The sequence below is a fragment of the Chrysemys picta genome, chromosome 7 (assembly GCF_011386835.1).
Source record: "Chrysemys picta bellii isolate R12L10 chromosome 7, ASM1138683v2, whole genome shotgun sequence".
NCBI lineage: Eukaryota > Metazoa > Chordata > Testudines > Emydidae > Chrysemys > Chrysemys picta.
The window spans coordinates 56,195,178-56,216,233 of record NC_088797.1 but is presented as its reverse complement, the minus strand read 5'-3'; the positions used below and the strand labels follow the sequence as shown (position 1 = coordinate 56,216,233).

At 50.0% G+C, this 21,056-nt stretch overlaps 1 protein-coding gene across 50 annotated transcripts in view; it reads left to right on the top strand.

The window, feature by feature from the left end:
- The window catches only part of CAMK2G (calcium/calmodulin dependent protein kinase II gamma), a 164,769-nt gene extending 144,022 nt beyond the window's left edge, over positions 1-20,747 (top strand). For 12 of the 50 annotated variants that reach the window (XM_042850156.2, XM_008171383.4, XM_008171381.4 and 9 more), the window contains 9 exons: positions 1,874-1,942; positions 3,425-3,469; positions 4,131-4,179; positions 6,659-6,772; positions 8,302-8,427; positions 11,050-11,125; positions 11,714-11,808; positions 12,935-13,180; positions 18,071-20,747. In XM_042850156.2, the coding sequence (XP_042706090.1) occupies positions 1,874-1,942; positions 3,425-3,469; positions 4,131-4,179; positions 6,659-6,772; positions 8,302-8,427; positions 11,050-11,125; positions 11,714-11,808; positions 12,935-13,167 (807 nt within the window). In that variant the 3' untranslated portion in view covers positions 13,168-13,180; positions 18,071-20,747. The remainder of the gene's footprint in view (positions 1-1,873; positions 1,943-3,424; positions 3,470-4,130; positions 4,180-6,658; positions 6,773-8,301; positions 8,428-11,049; positions 11,126-11,713; positions 11,809-12,934; positions 13,181-18,070) is intronic. The other 38 variants (XM_008171389.4, XM_042850179.2, XM_042850167.2 and 35 more) reach the window with 13 other exon arrangements.
- The last annotated feature ends 309 nt before the right edge of the window (positions 20,748-21,056 follow it).

Below are 21,056 nucleotides of genomic sequence, written 5' to 3'. Positions count from 1 at the left end.
CTGCCTGTGAAAGTGAAGAGTAATTGGTTAAATGGCCACAGAGGCCCAATGAGCAGAAGTCACTAGATCAGGCAACTCCCTACAAGGTATGGAGATGTGGAGCACACCAGTCACGTTTTCTGTGTCCTTGATTTCGTAATGGCTCCATTCGGGAATTAAGTACGATACTGTGGATCTGGTCAGCTGGTGAACATTGGGGACCTTGATATGCCGTGCAGAACTACCTCTTCCTTCAGTTCTGTTGGGACAGCAGTGGGGTCGGGGTGGGCAACCGGGTGGAGAATGAGTCTGCTGCATGCGTTTCGAAAACTCTTGTGGGGCTGAGTTGAGTGAGGCAGCTGGCCCTGAGACCAGGATGATTATTAGCTGTTCTGCAGCGAGGTTCGGGGTTGTAGTGACTCCCTCGGAGGTTCTTTTCATTGAACCCTGTGGGTGAAGCCGTTCCAGAGCTGAGTCAGGTATTCACCTACACGGCAGCTCCTCCCCATATCTGGCACCACCAGGGTAGAAACACCCCTGCCCAAGCTGTGTATGTACATGGAAGGCCGGAGAGCAGAGTAATGTGGGGCCAGACCAAGATGCAGGGAGTGTCTGGTGTGTGGCATGAAAATGCTGCTCCTTTCCTAGCTTTGGGGGCTGGGCCCCCCATGATCTGTCCCCATGGGACCTGAATGGAGCTCCAGCAGGGTGTGTGGCTGTGGAAGGAAAGCCAGAGGAGAGGAGAGTGATGGGCTGCCGCACAGGAACCTCAGCCCCATGGTATCTGCTTGCAGTGGGTGTGGTTAAACTCTCGCCAGGCCTTTTATGATTTAGCATTTGAATTCTTCATTGTCCAGCCTCTGTTTTGGTTCCTGGGTGGTGAGGGGGTGGAGATACTGGGGTCCTCTGAGTCACCCTCTCTCTGTGCTGCTTTTGAAAGGGGGGGAAGGGAGGAGGTGCAAAGAGGCCAGCCAGCTCTGAAGTCTGAGTCCCTATGAGTCTGATTTGTAGCCTGCGGTGCTGCTGATTTTACCTTGTTGCTGGCATCAGGTAGAAGGGAAGACTTAGGGGAAAGGGGTGAAACTGTCTCAGTCACGAGAGCCCCGTCTCCTGTGTGGGGGACGGGCCTGTTCCTGATTCAGCAGGGCCACTCTCACCAAACAGAAGGTCTTTGTGCTGCAAGCAGGAGGGGAGTTGGCAACTCTGCCTCGCCTTTGGGCTGTGTGAATGAGGAGGACAGAGGCGTTACTCACCTGCCCTGTCTATGAGAGACTCGCTGGGGAAAGACACAAACCAGCAAGGCAGCCTGCAAGACTTGCTCACCCCCTGGAAGCTTCCTTCATGCTCTGGCCCTAAAGTTGCTCCACACATCCCCATCGACCCTTGTCCCACCTGACCACCACCTCTGGGGCCCTGCCAGCATCGTCCCATGCCTGAGTTCCCAAAGGCACAACCCCAGACCAGCCATATCTGAGATTTCCCCACTCATTTCCTGTACCTATCACACTTGTAGTCTGTCTGTACACAGCCCGGGGTCGTCATCTCCTGGAGTCACTGTCAGCTCCCAGCCCTCCTGCCCCAGAGGTTCTTGTTTGCACCTCTCTCTACCTCCCTTTCCCCTTTGGGCTGCTGCCTCTTTTGCTCTCCTTTCCCATCACTCTAACCATCCATGCATATTTGAGTATTGGTACATCTGCTTGTACCTGGTCACCTCTGGGGGAAGGATGGTCTCTAGCAACCAGGGATGGGTTCCCTTGTCCTCCTCTCTTGGTGCAAGATGAGTGTGTGGGGTGGGGGGCTGAGGAGATGGCGGGGAATTACAAGGACAATACTGTAAAGATTTGCTGACTGCTACCCAGCAGAGGAACTAAAACAATCTGTTTTTCTGTCTCAGTCACAGAGCAACAACAAAACCAGTCTAGTAAGCCCAGCAAAAGAAACTCCCCCAGTGCAGACGTCCATGGTATCTTCCCTGACTACTACTACTTCCTTGTCTTTCCTGTTTGGGTTACTTTTGACTCTTACCTCCCTGAGTGCTGCTTGTTCTGCTCTGTCTGAGCTTGTGTTTTGGCTTAGTTCTGTCTGTTCCTCTGCTGCTGTGGGGTCTAGTCACAGCCGTAGGGGGCTGCGGAAGCCGAGTGGAGTGGTGGTTGGATGTGGGGACTGCAGCTGGCCTGGATTACCCCTTGCACCATCCCTGTGTAATTCTCATCTCTGACTTGGGGGAGGCTGGTTTTGAAGAAGATAACGATGTAGTGATGGAGCCACTCTCTAACACCCAGGAAAAGGAAGCATGGACTTCAGGCCACCGTGAGCGAGTGGAGTGGGCAGATAGATACATCTTGAAGGAACCCCCTTTGTGGCCCACTCGCCCTATTGGCTGTGAGGTTAATCACCTTCTGTGCTGTCATCACCCATTCATGTTCTGCAGCATGCAATGGGGTTGTAGGGCACGCTGTGCCTGGTATGTTTAGCACCCCAGCCCAAGTGCGTTCTACCTGGATACCTTTGGAAGATCAGGCAGCAGTCAAGTAGGTAGTGGAGATGGATGGGTGTGTGTGCATTGTTGCAGCCCTGGTGCCCTTGCCAATCTACCTGGAGGAGTGATGACAGTGGGTGAAATGGGGCAGGATTCCACGTGTTGTTTCCAGAGCAAAGGGATGAGTGCAGAAACTAGCTTGTGCTCCTGGAGGCCTGGCAGCTGCTTTCTGTAACATTCCAGAGAGTTTTTTTCCTGGGACATGTCATAATTTTAAGCTTCCCCCAGATTGGCTTTACCTGCTACTCTTTTGGTGCTGAAGGCACCTTTCTGATGCCTTTGTGTGTTACAGATGTCTCATTTGGGAGATGTTTGTTTTAGCAAATTCTGCATTTTCCTTTGCAGCCCAGTTCCCTGAGCAGTTCCTCTCTGGGACACACTGGCTTATTTTATCCCCTTTTTTCTTATGGAAATTATCAATGTCCCTTTTCAGAGTAAAAAAAATCTGGCAAACTCAATGGAAAGCTGGGAGACAAAGGCCCATGCCCCACCCACCACCATCCCCCTCGCCTCCCTCCCCCAAAAATCTGTTCTCTGAGAGAGAACCTGCTGAGGGCTCATTGCTTAGTCAGTTGCCTTCTAGAGGGTGGAGATTTATACTCACAGCTGCTAGCTGGTCACAGGTTTAAGGTGTTTGTGCCAACACTGTTCTTAAAAGGCGAGTTGGGACCTGGTGGGTGTTTGGGGGCTTTGTCTCCTTGTGAATGTAGCTGTTAGTTGAGCATCTCTTTTCAAGAAGCCCTTGGTGCAGGGAGTGTGTGTTTGAAGACACGTCGGCAGCTTGGAGTGAGTTTGTTTGTGGTTTGTTTCCATGTTGGTCACTTGTTCTGTGCTTGTTGGAGAGTGAAAACAGGGGGAAAAGGTTTGAGAATCTGAGTTTAATTTTTTTCCCTCCTCCTTTCCTAGGAGCCTCAAACGACTGTTGTCCACAATGCCACAGATGGCATAAAGGTAAGGGGCGCGTCGCTATTATTTTTCCTTAGAGAAACATCCGTGACCTTAGTTCCTGCCCCTTTGTTGATGCATCACAGGATGATTGTGAACAGTCGCTCTGGCACTAGGAGGGTTGTGTTAGGTGACTGTGGGCCTCTAGAACAGTTGGGCAGGGAGGGATAATAGATCCCAAGTCAGATTTCACTGTCCCTTTCCTGTACCAGTGGGCAAGATCCTCACTAAGTGCATACTCATGGTGGGCAAGATGGGAGAGTCCTGTGTGCCTCTGGTGGGCCCTGGAGTTGGAGACCAGTTCCTTTCAGTGCACCCTAAGGTAAAGTTGTAGGTGACCCATATTCCCTCTTTTCTCACCTCATAGGAGAGTTGTCCCCTATGGTATATACTCCCAGGGCTTGGTGCTGCGTTCTTGAATGGCCCCAGCTTTGAGGGCTTGTGCCACTTCTTATGAGAGGCTACTCCAAAGCCTAATTGATCTTGCTTCTAGATATTGACTAATACTTGGCCGTTTCATCCCAGTCCTCTTAGAAGTACTCCTTCTATAATCCCGTTCCTGTCCCTTCCTTTGTTTTGCACTTCCCCCATCCTCTTCCACAGACAAACGGAAGTGTCTTCAATCTACTGACTTTGCCATCTAGTAACATTCTCTTGTGCCATGCAGGGTTCCACAGAGAGCTGTAACACCACCACTGAAGATGAGGATCTGAAAGGTAGGTGATATTGTGGGGCTGTGGGAAGGAGACTCTGGAGGTCTGACCTGCCACTGGTGGTGCAGAGTTCAGTCATCGTGGTCTAACATCCCCAGAGCTGTACATCTGATTTGGTTCTTGAGTTTGCCATGCCTTTGTCTGCCATGCCTATTGCAGTGGGGTCATGGGTATGCACCCTTTGATGGACACCCAGCCAGCCAAGCCAGTTAGCTGTAAAATCCCTCTTGGTAGCTGTTCTCTGCTTGCTTTACCTGTAAAGGGTTAACAAGCCCACCGGTAAAAGAAAAGGAGTGTGCACCTGACCAAAAGAGCCAATTCCCATTCCCATTGGCTCTTTTGGTCAGGTGCACACTCCTTTTCTTTTACCGGTGGGCTTGTTAACCCTTTACAGGTAAAGCAAGCAGAGAACAGCTACCAAGAGGGATTCTATAGCTAACTGGCTGGCTGGGTGTCCATCAAAGGGAGCTTCACCCACGACACACTCACACACTCTCTCTCACACTCACACACTCTCTCTCACACACACACACACACACACACACACACACACACACACACACACACACACTCACTCACTCTTCATTTATCACAGCACCATTCAGTCTGCTTTGAGGAAGTGGCCAGCCTGGCTTTTAGGGTGTGTGTGCCCTCCATGCCCCGAGTTGTGTGTCTTGTTAGTCTCATGGTGGGAATTCTGTCCTCACGGGCATTGGAATCTCTCCATTCCCAATCATTTACAGGACTGGATCTCTCTTTCTTCCCCTCTCCAGATCTGGAATCTAGCTGTTCCTTTCTGTGTTTCGACACAGCTTGCAGGGGATTGAGATCTCCCTGTTTCACCCCTCTCCAAGGAGCTCTCTGTTTCCACACCCATGTCTTTTGGATGGATGTACTGTTTCTGGTCCAGGGCAAAGGGACTCTGCTCTCTCTGTTCTGTTTTCCCTTTGCAGATGGAAATGGAATTCCCTGACTGCCACAGCGTTGGGGCATTTTAGTGGAGAGAGATGTTAATAAAGAGGGGGGTGAAATTGTATACCTCTCCAGGACCACATTGTACAATCCTTTCTCCTTCCTGTGATGGGCTTACATGAGTCAGACCTCCCTGGCCTGGAGTGCAGTGTTTCAGCAGCTGCCCAGTACACTGGGAGGTGTAAGCAGGTCAGGGAAATTCCTGCCCCGCTGAAGAGGAATGTGGTGGAGGAGACAGTGCTTTCCCTGGGAGCAAATTCTGAAGTCTCTCTCTCTCGGGCGGGGGAGAGGCAGTAGGAAGCAGTGAGGCACAGGTATTCTCTCCCCCCTTACAACCAAAGTCTGTTCTATCAAACACCCAGGACAGCACTAGTTCTAGCCCTGCCAGGCTCAGGGGGCTGTTCTCACTGATACCACACGAGTCAGCTGGGGTGATTCCTGACTTGCTGCACAGTGAGCTGCTGGCAGCTGTTCTGAGGAGTCATGGGGACCAGAGACACACACTGCTGGCTGGACAAATTCTCTTAATACAGGTCCAATTTCAAGGGGAGACCTGACCTCATCACATGCTAATACTGTAGCCCTCACTTCTTTCCAAAGTGAGGATGGAATGAAGCCAACTTGAGGGTTGGGGACTGGATGACTCAGAAGATTAGTAATGGCTAGTGGAATATGTAGCCTCTGATCCCTGGAGACATGGGTCAGAAACCAATTTGGACTCTTTAATCTCGAATAGATGACTGTCCACATTCTGAAGTCACTCTTTATTGAAGTCCAATAGCATTGGCAATTTGTCAGAATTGGCGTTATCTTCTTAGGACTTGGAAGAGCAGAAGATGCTGTGGTGAAGGGGTGGTGGCAGGGAAGAAGCTTGCACAGTTACTGTCTGCACTGTGCTTAGTTCTGGCTAGTACTGTTATCCCTTTACTTCTAAGAGTGCCAGCACTCACCAAATGCTTCCTTATTTAACTCCTCCCCCACAGCAGTTAGCTCATCAGAAGTTGAAATCCAATGAGAGGCTCAGAAGCAGGGCCCCCTTTTCTCTATTGGGTATTTTTCCCTGTTTACAACGTATTTGTCACTCGAGCCAAGAAATTCATCCTTCCTCCATTGCTATGCGAAGCCTGGAGTCCTCAGCTCCCTACACAGCCAGGCCCCTGGGGAACGAGGAGCTACTTTGCTGTTGCTGCTGAGTTTGAATGAGACAGACTAGGCAGGTGTACGAGGACAGGCTGATGCCAGTGGAGCAGTAGACAGCTTCTAAGCACGTGGTCAGTGATGCCTCAGTGAGCCTTTGGTTGGAGTGTAGAAGGGCTGAAAGGAGCATGCCGTTCTACTGAGGGACCATGCCGTAGTGCAGGCTGCTTGCCTTTGTGCTGGAGGGTGCTCTTTGCAGGTTTCTGTGCCCAGCAATGTGGTTTCTTTAATGTTCTCCTTCCTTTCTCTTTTTTTATTTACTGAACTGCGTGTTTTGTTTGTTTTTTGTGTTTTTAATTCCCTGCCATGCTAGCTCCCCCTCTCTCCACCGGGGATGGCAGCTCAGTGCTTGAAGGACGGAGGCACAGTGAGAGCAAAACACAGACTGAGTCCATGCAGTCCCAGCTTTCTCTCTGTTTCTCAGCCAGTAAGTCCAGGGGTGCAGCGCTCCATAGCATCCTCCCCACCCTTCCTCCACCCTCCCCATGACCTTCCTTTCCCCAGTTCCCTTCCAGAGGGTGGATTTTCATTTTCAGTACTTCAGCATATAAATAAATCCATCTCCCCTCCCCCACATGCTGAATTTCTCCAGAGCCCTCTGTAAAGTGGACCCTCATCCTGGATAATTCCATTCCCCTGCTTCCCTGTGGATAAGGCATGGCATTCTCTGTAGTGACACTCGCTGGGTGACATTGCACAAGTCACGTTGCCTCTCGTGCCTCAGTTTACCCAACTGTAAAATGGGAATGAGACTGGCCTGACACTCGGGGTGGTGTGAGGCTGAATTGTTTCCTGTTTGTGACGAGGTTTGAGCTCCTCAGATGGAAGGTGCCATGGTAGTGCTGAGTACCAGTAGTAGGGTGAGTCGCCTTGCAGGGTTCTCCGGGAGTAGGGCTGTGGCAGCTGGAAGACCTCTTCTCTGTGCCTTCTGCCATGTCTGGAGCTCTTTGTGTAGCCTTGACTCTGGAGGGGCTTTCCCTCTGCGTGTGTGTCTCCGTTGTATGTGTCGCTCAGTGCCTCAGTGGGTTTGGAGCTGAAAAATCCCGTCCGTTATCGCGTGTTCTTCCGTGTCTTCCCCGAATCTGTCGGCTCTGTAGCGTCCTGACAGCAGAGACACTGTAAGAGCAGGTGGCTTGGCTATCTATGCCCCTCCCTGTAGGCATGTCCCGGAACAATCTGTCTGGGTCCATTCTCGTAGTGGCCTCACGGCCTACCTAAAGGGGACCGTAGTGGAAAAGGCCACAAGTGTAGTCATGCCTGGGGGTATTGGGAGCCCTCCTATCAAGCTGTCTGTAATGGGTGGGAGGGAACAGCTGCCCTCTCCTCTTGTCCCTCCTTTGCTGCCCCCACTCAGACCTCCCCGTTAGCTCATTTGGTGAAGTGGTTGCACCTCCCATTTGGAAGCATCTTCAAGAATGTGTGGCTTTGATAGGTGCAGTGACTGAGGGAGAGGGTCCTCCGTAGCCAGCTGATCTGTTAACTCCAAACTGCTGTGCCCCCTCCAGCATGGCTTCCTCCTGTGTCCAGCCGCCCTGGCCATGGTGCAGTGCGAAGTGCCTAGCCCCCTCTCCGCTGAGCAAGGAAGTATTCTCCCTTCCCGCTCCTCCTGCCTTAGATTTGTGGTGATTTGGATCTCCTGCTCGTTCCCCCCATTCTCCCCTGTGCTGCTCAGTCACTGATCTGAGAGGGTGGGCTGCTTCAGGGCATGCCAAGCCCTTTGGTATCAGTGAGATTTCCACTGTGCTCTGAAGGGTTTTCCCTGCCAATGCCCTGAGCATTGTGCAGCCCACATGGCGTGACAGGAACCAGTCTGGAAGATGCGGGGGGGGGTGGGTGGGTATCTGTGTGGAGATGGTTGGCTGGGGCTGTGTGGTGTGCTTCTTTGTTGGTTTTATTTTGCATTCTGTTGTTGTTGGGTTTTTTAATATTATTTTAATGCTTACGTTTGTTTTGCAGCCACGCAGTCTTGTGAGGAGAAGCTTCTTGCCTGGGACAGCCCAGGGCAGACACTGGAGTTAGAGCGTGCTCAGTCGGAGCCTTTGCTAACTCCTGTAGTTCCGTTTGTACTTAACAGTGCAGCGTGTAAGTTAGCGGTTGGCTAGCAGTAGTGGAGTAGTGCAACTAATTCTAGACGTCTAGTTACCCTCCTCTTCTTCACCCTTATGCCCCCTGTACTCCTGGTCCCTGCTCGAGGGGGCCAGTTGCCCTTCCATGCTACAGTTACAGGGGTGACCCTTGTAGCCGGCTAGAGGCACAGTCACATTGAGTAACATGTCTCAGTTCACGTCCACACACAATTGTTTCTCCCATTGCAGCTGTGTTGCCAACTGCACTTGTGTGAGTGCATTCTGGGAGACTCCAGGTAGATGTCCCATACTTCCTCAGCAGGGGATGCAGTGCCTGAAGGACATGCACGCAGAGCGGCACAAGCAGCACGTGGGGCCACGTGCTCTGGAAAGAGGGTTGGCCCAAACCACTTACATAGGCATGATTATTGGGTCTCAGGTACACCGCAGACCAGTGTGGGGAACCGGTTGCAGGAGGACAGCCATGTGGTGGAACACATGGTCACTAGCCGCATGTGAACCATGCTCTGTGTGTGTGTACACAAGCCATGTTTAAAGCCAACCGTGCCTTGAAGTGGCTACAAACTTGTTTAAAAGTTGTAGTGTGGGCAGGGCCTTAGTTACTGTGTTGTGTTCCTCTCTTGTGGAGATACTACCTGGCAACACTAGGGGAGATACAGCCATGTGAGCCTCCCACTGGCAGCACCCAGACAGTATCATCTAAGGTGTGTGAGACAATACATGGCGGGGAGGGTTTCAGGAGACGATTGTTGTTTGGTCCTCAATTACCCTTCCTAGAAGAGAAAGCAGGGGAGGCCATGCTGACTTCCATCTTGACTGGGAGGCAGGAGTGCCTTGCTGTGTGAAAGCCAGGGGGTGCCCACCCTCGGAGGTAAGGGTACACACCACCTCTGTCGCCGTGGTAGCTCAGAGCGTACAGTAAACACCGGGACAAGGCACAGTGTTGTGTACTGGCTTTGTGTGGAGTGAATGCTGCTGTGCATGTTGAGCTGGAGACCCTCTGAGATGAGCTAGCCCAAGGCTCTTGTAGCTTTAGGCTTCTTCACTCATCCCAAAGAAAATCTTTCTCTGCTCTTCCCCCCCGGACCCTGGGGTTCCTTCTCGAGATGCTGAATGTATCTGTACTCTCTGTACGGGGTGGGAGACCCCATTTGTCCTCATAGGGAAGAGACGCCAAATGACTTGCTCATGAAGCATCATTTCATAGCCCGTGTAACCCAGTGCTCCCCCTTGATCCATTTCCCATGCTCATCAGTGCACAAATAACACACTACGCTACAGTACACTAGCCCCACTGCCAGGACCTGTTCAGTTAGTGTGACGAGCTTATGCTACTGGCCAAAATGCATCTGTGGGGAGTTGCATAGTAGAACTTCCTTGGTGGATTTCAGAAGTGGGTGTGGTCACCTCTCACACCAGCTGAGATTACCTAACTCGGGCAGTTGGTGTTAGAAGCGGTGGGGGGGATGGGTAGCTTCAGATAGCTGGTGACAATAGCAATACTTAGGTTATTTATTTTGTAGCTTTATAGATATCACCTCGTTGGCACATCCTAGATAGTGCCAGCAGTTCATACAATACCTTCATTTACAGAGTGTGCGTGGGGGAGGCAGGTGTAAGAGGCCTTGGGTATATGCGTAGATGCATGCGTGTGTACAGTGTATACGGATGTAGCGCTGGGATCAGTGTACACTCAGGTATGTGAACTCCAAGGGAAAGATTAGTTCTAGTGAGCCCTTAGGGACTGCTACTGAGAGTTGTAATAAAGTCCATTAATTGCGGAGGATTTGCTGCAGTGCTAGGTGCTTTGATATCAGTGGTAAGGATGGCAAGATGACCGGAGAAAATAGGTGTGCTGGCCAGAGAGGACTGGGACAGCAACAGGCAGTAGATCCAGCCACGTGAATGTCAGCTGAGCAAAACTAGCTGAAGTGGCAGTGCTAGTTGAGTGCTGAGTTCCCCGAAGCCAGTTACAGGGAGCTGTGTGCAAAGCATGGGCTACTGTGGGGGGATGATGCCCAGCCCCGTAGAGCCAGCAATCTGTTCTGCTTTAGCTGCCTCACTAGCTTGTGGAATCTGTCCCTGCGTGTGTCCCGATGGCATGTTTGCAGCACTCGCCATCTGGGGAGTGTTGGTGATGGTCATAGGTAAATTGCTGAGGGATTTTTTTTGGCCGGCTTGATCTTGTGGCAGCTCCTATACGAGGATGTTGTGGGCGGGGGGCTTCCCTTCCGACAGCTGGTACCAGGTTTTACGTTTTCCTTTGTGTTGGCCTGTTCAGTGACCAGGAGCCCTTCCTTGCAGTCCCTGGAAGCAGCCCGGGCTGTCAGGGGATGATGAGGCTCCTGGGACAGGCCTGGTTTGGAGAAGAAAATGAGTATGAGACAATGTCTTTATTCCCCTTCTCCCTGCATCCTGGGGTCACCATTTCCCTTTCATACCACTGACCACGTAGATGGCTGCCATTACCACGCATCTCTGGAGTGCAAGGAGCACCTCCTGTGAGATCCAGGTCAATGGCGTGCTGCAAATTGTCCAGTAGGAGGTGCTTGATTGTCTCACTTCCTCCCAGTCAAGACAGATGCATAGTTAAATTGCCTTTACTTCTCGCCCACAGTGCGCAAACAAGAGATCATTAAGATAACAGAGCAGCTGATTGAAGCCATCAACAATGGAGACTTTGAGGCATACACGTAAGTACAGTGTCACTGGGCATTCAGTTTCTACATGCCAGCCTGTGGGCGAGAGGCAGCATGGCCCCTGCCCACGAGCAAGTCACACAGGTTGTCCAGCGCAGTGGGGAGCCGTCCAGGCAACAGGGTGGAGAGGGTTATACTTCACTCTCTGACAACTGCAGCTGGGGGGTTAGAGCCAAGGGGGCTCTTTAAATGAACACTTGGTACCAGGAATAAGGCAGATTCCAGGCAGCAGAAAGGGTTACCGTCAGAGGAGCACATCTGGAAACCCTGTGATGCAGGAGCGGAGGGAGATGGGGATGATTGGTAGGGGATGGAAGGAGATAGGATTAAGGGACAAACTGTGTGTGATACATGCTTGGATGCTTGACTGGACCACAGAACAGAAGGAAACACACCAGCTCTGGGTAGTCAACATGGGTCTCAGTCCCAGGCGAGTGGCGTGTCTGAATAAGCACAAGGAGCTAGCAATATGGCACAAAATAGCCCCTGGACTTTGGGGCTAGTCCGAGAAAGGGCAACAGCTCTGAGAGGTTGATAAAGGGGTAAAATCCCTAGGGCAAGAATATTCCTTTTTCTTTGCAGGAAGATCTGTGACCCAGGCCTGACCTCGTTTGAACCCGAAGCACTGGGGAACCTAGTCGAGGGGATGGACTTCCATAAGTTTTACTTTGAGAACTGTGAGTGGGTAGATTCCAGCAATGCCAGCAGCCCCCTCCTCCACACCTCTCTGCCCTATCTTGGGAAATGGCTGCAGTTCTCTTAGACTGTCCATGGACACCAGGGTTTAATGTGGGTGAACTGTGAAGGGTTATTAAGATCCAGCACTTTCTGTCCTCCCTCACTGAGGTTTCTGTTTCCCTAGTTTCTCTTCGCCCTGAGAGGGGCTAGTCTGGCACAAAGTACATTGTCCGAGTGGGAACCGGTGGTTCAAAGGGACCAAGACACTGGGTTTCCAGTCAGTGTAAAAGGGGAAAGAGATGCTAACCCAGCTCAGCTGGAGAACCCTGCCCAGTCATAGGTGTGAGAGGGTTCTCCCTGTCACACATGCCAGGACGTAGCTCTTTGCAGTGTACTTCTCTCAGAATTTCTCCAAGTTGAGGTCCCACACGCCTGGTTCAGATCCCAAACCTTGGTGAACCCTTTGGTAACTGGGTAAGAGGGGGGACACCTTGTCCGTGTGGCTGGGAAGGCAAACCCAGCAAATGCCCTTGTGTGGGTTTGTCCTTCCTTTAAATAACACCCCTGTGGTTTCCTGTCCCACCTCCATCCCCAGGAGTCACTACAGTGTGGGGCGAGGGAAGTGAGCTGCTATCCTGAGCTGCTGCATGTGGCTGATCTTGGGGAAAGGGCCCCCTTAGCACACACTGATCCTTGGCTTGTGAGGTGAAGGGGGCCTGGTCACTTCTTTCTCGTTGTCTGCATGGCAGCCCTGGAGTGCCTGTCACTCACTGAGGCCTGCTGGTGCCCAGGGAGGTCCTGGCTAGCCTTGAAGGCCCTCGTTCACAGCTGTGCTGCAGGTAACATCTGAGAATGAGAATGGCCCTGTAATTGAGGCGCTGGCAACACTGATGCCTGGAGTGTGGAACGTGTTCTGTGCAGAGCAAATGGGAGCTGAAGGGTCAGGAAACTAGGGATGAGGGGGTTGAATTCGGGGAGGAAGAGAGGTGGCTGGGTTGTGCCTCGGGAGTGTTGGGAGCAGGAGATGCTGCGACCTAGGATGCAGGTGGGAGGAGAAGGAAACGGGGACAGTAGATGTAGCAGTGTGCAAGGCCTTGAAGCTGATGGTTTTGTGTGTCACCCCAGTACTGTCCAAGAACAGCAAGCCAATCCATACCACCATCCTGAACCCCCATGTCCATGTCATCGGCGAAGACGCAGCCTGCATTGCCTACATCCGCCTGACTCAATACATCGATGGCCAGGGCCGGCCCCGCACCACGCAGTCTGAAGAGACCCGCGTCTGGCACCGTCGCGATGGCAAGTGGCTGAACGTCCACTATCACTGCTCTGGGGCCCCTGCCGCTCCGCTCCAGTGAGGATCGAACACAGGTACGCTCCAGCGGGGAGGGCAGATGACTTACCACGGGGCCATGGCGGCTGTACGTGGCAATGAAGTATCGGAAGGCCAGAGTGTTGAGAGGCCATTAACCAGGCTCTGAGGGATGCTCGTTTACTAACTGACTGCGGGCAGAGTGGAGCTAAGATAGTGAAACATTTCTCTCAGCCCTCTCTCCACCTCAGGTGTTCCTTTCCCTGAGCGTGCGCCATAAGGAGGTGATGATCTCGCTCTGTTGGCAGATGGGAGTCTCACTTTGCAGGTATAGCCCCTTACCAAGGATTTCAGAGTGCTACAGCCGCCTCCAAGGGATACACTACTGCTGGGCCAGCCTTCCCAGGGCCGCCAGGCACTAACCTGGGGCACTTGGGTCAGGTTATGCACTCTGGCCTTGGACTGCGGAGGGAAGGCATATGCCTGGCTCTGGGGCTGGGGCGGGGTTGGGTTCGTGGCTGTAGTGTGCTGGGCTCTGCCTCTCTGGTTCTGGGGTGCAGGCGGGTCCCATTGCTAGGCAGAAAATGTAATGAGGTTTTGGGAGATTATTTAAGGTAGGAACATGGGGAGAGTTGCCCGAAGAGCAAGTAGGTCAAACACGGATCTTTTCTAACAGTGTCTGTCACACAAAGGCAAGGAACCAGGGAAAGAGCAGACAGAAATTACAGCTGAACAGGTTGAGATCCCAGAGGTAAAATTGCAGGAAAGTAACAGGGAGTTAGACTGAGATGTTGAATACAAATAGGTATTCAGCCCCACATGCAAACTATAAACGTCTGCATAGCAGTGAAGAGCATAAAAGCAAACATGTGAATGAGACTGCCTGGCAGTGCAAGAGAGCTTGAGGTGACAGGTGCTCCAGGAGCATGAGGCAATGCTAAGTCAGTGGGGTACTCTAATACCTGGATATAAACAATACAGGGAAGGACAGATGAGGTTGGAGAGGTAGCTGGGGAAGTTGTTCCAGAGCTTAACAATTCCCTAGGGTTTTAATGAGGCAGTGTCAAAGTAGAGAGGACCATAGACTACAATATATTGGGATACAAATCCCAAGCCATAAGAATACAAATATATTAAGAGTGTTAATACTGGCTTTCTAAACAGCAAAAGGATTTTGAATGTACTGAGACAGAGATCAAAGGCAAATAAAGCTAATGAAATGGTAGTATTGTGCAACTTGAACTAGCCACATACAAAATGGCCAAACATCACAATGGAGCTAAGTCTGACTAATCAATTTGTTGACACTGTCAAACAATTGCTTCTTGGAACAGCTGGTTCTGAAGAATACCAGTTTGGCTCAGATAACCTCTTGAAGCTTATTATTTAGCCTTGCTGGTTTACTTATCTTCTTGCTTTCTCTTGTGTTGAGATGTGTGCATGCCTTATGCATCCGTTCTTATGTGTGCCTATGTAGCTGTCATGTTGAGTCCAAGAATTTAAGTTTCCTAACGTCAGAACCTTTTTGCCTAGATTCCTCCCTTTTTTTAAAATGCCTTTTTCTAAATTGAGTATCACTGGGTGAGGTTCTCTGTGACTTCTTCCCAGAGGATGTTGAACTTCATTATACTGCCGTCACTGTTACTAAGTGGCTCAACTACAGTGATGTCTTGAATGTAGTCCGGTGTATTGTTTAGGACTAAGGACTTGTGTACACTTAAAATGCTACAGTGGCACAGCTGCACTGCTTCAGCTACCTGTGCCGACGGGAGGGGCTCTCCTCTTGGTGTAGGTACCCCACTTCCCTGAGAGCAGTAGCTAGGTCGATGGGAGAATTCTCCTGTCGACTTAGCACTGTCTACACTGGGGGTTAGGTTGGTTTAACTGCATCACTCAGAGGTGTGGATTTTTCACACCCCTGAGCAACACAGTTACACCAAACTAATTTCCTATTGTAGACCAGGCCTAAATCAAGAATAGCTTCTTCTCCAGTGTGTTCTAGAACAGTTCAGCTGTAATGAAGACAATGTAAGGGACCATAAATTATGCCAAGCAGTATGTCTGATGGGAACTGGGAGGGCTAAGATTAAATTTGAAGAACAAGTAGGCAAATATACAAAAGTAATAACAATTTCAGTATATCAGAGATGGGTAGCCTGTAGGAGCATTGGTGGATCCACTGGATTACCAGGGAGAAAATGAGGAGGATAAGGATATTGCAGAGAAGCAGAATGATTTCTTTGCATCAGTTTTCACCACAGGGCATGAGCCCTGTCCTGCACCTACTCTTTTCTGGTAACACAGATGAGGAGCTGTCAGAGACTGAGGTGTCAAAAGAGAAGGTGCTGGAACAAACTGGATAAATTAAGGAGCAACAGGTCACCATTCCCAGAGGGTTGCACCCAAGAATTCTGACGGAGTACTCCTGGGGGAATTATGCGCCACTATGCGCACACAGAATTCCTGTCCCATGCAGATTTATTTGCTTCCCTGCGGAAAAATGACTTTCTGACGGAGAAGCAAAGGGAAGCTGCAAGAGTGATCACATGCCCCCTCCCCAGCAGTGCAGGCATGTCGTTTCAGGTGCCTGGAGCAGTCGATGGAGAGGTAAATCATTGCAAGGGGAGGGGAGGTGGGGCTGGGGACACTTGGGCTGGGGCAGGTCAGACCCACCCCCTGTCCACCCAACCCCCATGAATCTAGACCCCCTCCCCATACCCTGACCCCACCAAGTCTCACCCCCTGCATCCAGAGACACCCCCCCACTGAGACTTCTGCACTCAAACCCCCACCATGACGAGCCCCACCCTCTATGCACCTGGACTACCCCATTGACCCTCCACACCTGGACTCCCACCCAGCTGCACCCAGACCCCCACCCCACCAAGCACCCAGACCCCCTCACTGAGCCATCCAGACCCAGATCCAGAGCACCCCCACCCCCATGAGCCCCTGTGCATCCCGATGCTCCCCCTCACCCGGACCCCCACATGCACTGAGCGACATGCACCCAGATTGTCCTACACAGAGACCCCTCACCCCACACCTGTATCCCTCCACACTTGGATCCTGCTGGACTGAGCCAGCCTGCCTGCCTACACCTGGTGTTCCTGGCGCAATGCTGCTAACCCTGGTGAAATGCTTCACCTGCTACTCCTGAGGGAATTCTGAACCAGAATATTAAAAATTCTGTGCCAAATATTTTAAAGTTCTGCAAATTTTATTTGTCAATAAATGTGGAGGCTCCACCGTGGCAGTGGGAGCTCAGGCCACTGGCTACACAGAGGTGGAAGATCACCCTGCAGCCCTCCCCCCATTCCCTGAACACAGACTCGGTTGCGAGGCTGCACCCAACCCTGACACAGCGCAAGGGTTGGGCCTGCCCCAGAGGTCTGTGTCCTGGAGGAGAAGTGTGGGGGAGGATTGCAGGGTGACCGCCCTCCTCTGTGCAGCCAGTAGCCTGTGCTCCCCACTGCCATGCTGGAGCCTCCATATTTGGAGAATTCCCTTAGGAGTAAATGTGGAGGCTGGGTTATTTCTCACTAAAATCAGCTGCTGGGCTGGAGGGTAGCAAATGGTATAGCTATATTTGGAAAAGGTGCTCCTGGAAAGGATAGCCCTGGGACTCTCCCTTTGGTAACAGGTCACGCTGGCTGAAACAATATTGAAACAAATTATGAACCAGTATAAACTGTTTGTGCCCATTGCTGGGCTTTACATTTACTGTAACCCCCCAGGATAAAGGCTGCGGAATTGTAGACAGCTGTCTGCAAACATGCTCCATATGGAGCAATGGTCAAAACACACTGAGGTATTAAGATGGAGAAGGAATGGGATGGAGGACAATACTAAAAATACTATAATACCATAATATACATCAGTGGTTCACTCTCTCCTGGAATACTGAGTTCAGTTCTGGTCACTCCACTTTCGACCGGATATAGCAGAATTACAGAGAGTCCAGTGATGAGCATAATTTAGACATATGAGAACCTCCATGTAAAGAGAGGCAGAGAAGAACTGGACTGTTACCATAGAGCGGAGAGGAGTCAGAGAGGACGTGATAAAGGTATCCAAGGTGGGGAGTAGTAGAGAGGAGGTAAATCAGATAGTCCTAGTTACCTTTCCATGATACAAGAATAAAAAGCAGCACATTTAGAACTGCTGAATGGAAATCATTTTTTTAGCACAACACACAGACTTTAGAATTGATTGTACAAGACATCATTGAGGCCAGCAGCTTAGCAGGACCCAGAAAGAGACAGGTGGTTTATACAGATGGGGGGAACATCCAGAGTTACATGGGACAAGATTAAAAAGAAAACAAAACAATATGCAGGGTTATAAACCAACCTCCACCAGGGCAGGAGCTGACCTGTAACTCAGGGTGAGGAAGCAACTGTTCCTACGGGCAGGTCATTCCATAACCATGCACTTTGAGGTGTCTCACACCCTCCTCTGAAGCGTCTGGGGCTGGGCTTTGGACCCCAGGTTTGGTCTGGTCCAGTCAGACAATTCCTTCCACGCTGTCCCCTGTCGCTGGAGTGCTGGGATTCATCTTCCCCTCCTCTAAAGCACCGTGTGAGGAGAGTTTCCCTCTGCTATAACAACCTCATAGCAAAGCAGCAACTGCAATAGCGGTGTCCCTTCTCAACGTACCAGTGGAGATTCGTCCTCCCAGCCTGGAGTACAGGGGGTGGGTGGGAAGGAAGGGTCCCGTCCTGGTGTGTGGCAGGGGTGCACCTTCCCAGCCCAGCTCTGGTGCGCACTGTGTGTGGTGAGGTGTTCCTTTCTCTTGGATCACTTGTAGTGTTTTCTCCCTGCCTGGTATGCTGTGGGAGAGTTTCTATATAAATTGTGCAGCTAACTTTTGGCTTTATTTCCCTTCCTTCTCCCACCCCATTCTTTTCTCTCCTTTCTGGGTGGACATTGCCACCTCCTGGTTGCAGCAGCTTTTGGAGATACTCAGCTGGAGGGCAATATCTTCTTAGCAAGCAGCTCTGGAGTGCCTGAGTGACAGCGACGGTCATGTCCGTTTTGACGTTTAAAAAAAATTACAAATTACAAACCGGCAGCAGCCAAATGCACGAAACCCTGCATGCATCTGATGCTCCGGGCGCTGCCGCCTTTCTGTTGTTTTCCATGGATCCATCGTGTCTGTTTCTGCTGTACGAAGGTGTTTTTTAAATCTAAGAGAGACATGTTGTTTGTATTAAAAAATAAAATAAACCGGAATAATGATAAATAAATGACAGACTGTCCAACACCCCCTCCCCCAGGGCTGACGAAATGGCATCAACTGGAGCATCTTTCAGAAACCGAGTGAGGGGGAAAGCAAAAGGGAAGGCGAGAGAGCGCGAGGAGGAGGTGGCAGCTTGAGCAGCGGATTGCTGAACTCTGCTCCACAAAGGCAAGGTGGAAGCTAACATTGCATTCAGGCTGTGCTGTGACTTTAATCCGTGAGAGGTGGCGAGGAGACACTGGAGGGGCCTGAATGAAGAGTGGGAGGGAAAGGTGAAGGAATGACACTTCTCCACTTCCCACTGCCCAGCGGACTGACTTCAGCCCAAGTTTCTTCTTAAGTCTTCAGCATGGTGCGGATGCTGCAGAAAGCTGGCTGCTCAGTCGCCGGAGCCCACAGACTTCCTAAAAACGAAACGGGATGTCGAGTAAAACCAAGGCTGGAAAAGGGGACTATAAAAAATGGTTTAAATAAAAATATAAATAGGAGCTTGCTCTTGAGAGATCCTGGTTTTAGAAGTGGCCACTCCCTGGCCAAACACGAAGGTTTGCAGCCAGCTAACAAAAGAAGCGTTAAGAGCAAAGGTTTTTAGAGGAAGAGGGTACGTGTATGGGATTTCTTTTATTGCTTTTTTTTTTCTTGTAGCGTAGCTGGGATCCGCAGTGCTGCAGAACACATGTTCCTTAGGAAGCAGATGAGAAAACTAGTGTTATGTTCTTTTATGAAGACTCACGCATCCACCTCTATATGATGCATCATTAGCTTGTGTTTGATACTGAAATATATGCACCCATAGAATTAAGGGGCTCACTGGGTTCCAGTTTGATATATTTTTTGTTTGTTTGTTTGTTCTCTGGTAAAATAGCAGAGGGAGCCAGCAACCCAGGGCAGGTGCTTCTCCCCTCCCCTCCCCCCATCTGTTTTGTAAGTGTCATGTGTCCTGGTGTTCTTTTGGCTAGCTTTTCTGTTTTTTCATGGTGATGATGTAATTCATAAAACAATCTGCTCAGAATCTCAGCAAACTAGACAGAGGGCTTCAGGCCTCATGATACAGAGGGGAAAGGTAGTTACTACAGACCTTCTGATGCTTGTCCTTTGGGCAAATTCATCTTCCTTCCTTTGTTGGGGAATGCTGTCTATTTCCTTTATTTTCTAGAAGAGGAATGTTGAATTATTTTGTGACTTGTCATGAATTAATCCTGGCCCAGAGAAGCAAAAGGCCTTTTTAGTAGGCTCTCTTAGCACTGAGAGGCCCCCTGATTTCTGTGTCCTGATCAAGAGGGAGGCAGGGACTTGGTCATTATTGTGGGATATTTGGATGAGCTTTTAGCTGAAGTGCCTCCAACTACAAATCACTAAATTTGGTCCTGGGGCTTTACAGTTTGTTATCCCTACACTCCTGAGGGACAGATTAGTCAGTATATTAAAAGGAAGGCAACGTTGTAATGGATTCTAAGGGAAAAGGAGGGCTAAATTCTATCTTGATCCTTTTTCAGTGGAATGATGGGAAGGACCCGTAAACTATAGCACTGAGTGGAGTTACTGCCTTGCTCTGGAAATCCCTCTACTCCCCTTTAAAGGAAGACACTGAAGTCAATCCCACACCATGATAAGAGCAGCTAATCCATGAAGCAGGAAAAGACCATTCATACTTCCCAGGGTTTGTCTGGACAAATAGTTTTCTTCCTTCCTCCACCATCCCAACTGCATGTGTGGGTGTGGTGTGGGGACTGAGACAGGAGGGGGTGAACACTGTCTCTCATAATTTCAGAACATTTTTAGGAGGGCACTAAGCTAGTGAGTCAGGCGGAGGGGAAAAGCTTTGATATTTTATTCAGATTTAAAAAAAAAAAAAAGCCACGCAGAGAGCAAACAGGACATTACAATTATGCAGTTTTAAAAAGAGAAATACAAAAAGTTATGCATGCCGCCTTCGGGTCTGATCTTTCCTTGTCTCTTTACCTATTGATTATTAATGATTAAAAAAGACCCTCTGTATTTAGTAACTGCATCTTTCAGAGAAAACTTAAATGGTTGGGTTGTTTTGGTTTTGCACAGTCTTGGAGACAAGCTCTCTGTTTATTCTTTTAAGATAATGAGAACCTTAGCTTGGTATGGCCATTATCAGACATAGCTGTACACCTTTAGCATTCTTAATGTTCTCTTACGGGGCTAATATAAGCATCTATATAATATATATTATAAATATCACATTTTAAACAGGAAATGGAAGGCGTTTGATGCAGAATTTTTGCATGATATAGAAATAATTAAAACAAAGTTAGCTAGTGTTTGTTTGGTCTGAATGTTGGTAGAACCTTCATAGCTTTGTTACAATGAAACCTTGAACTGAAAATATTTAATAAAATAACATTTAAACAGGGCATAAAGTTGAATGGCATTTCTTTCTTCTGTGTACCATGGGACAATGTGGCTTTGAGGCTTTTGAGACACAATCTTTTCTCAGAGCTATGTTTTTGGAGCAGCAGATCTATAGGTGGCATTTGTGATCACATGTGATGCTTCGCCTAATGTACATGTGGGTCTACATGCATAACAAAGAGGTGGTTGCTGACCTTCAGAAAAGACATGGGCAGTGGAACCTTCGGGAGTAAGTCCCAGTAGTGTGGTCCAGTGATCCTGGACTGGGCATCCATCAGCAGACCTGAGTGCTCTATCTGACCCTTCCACTG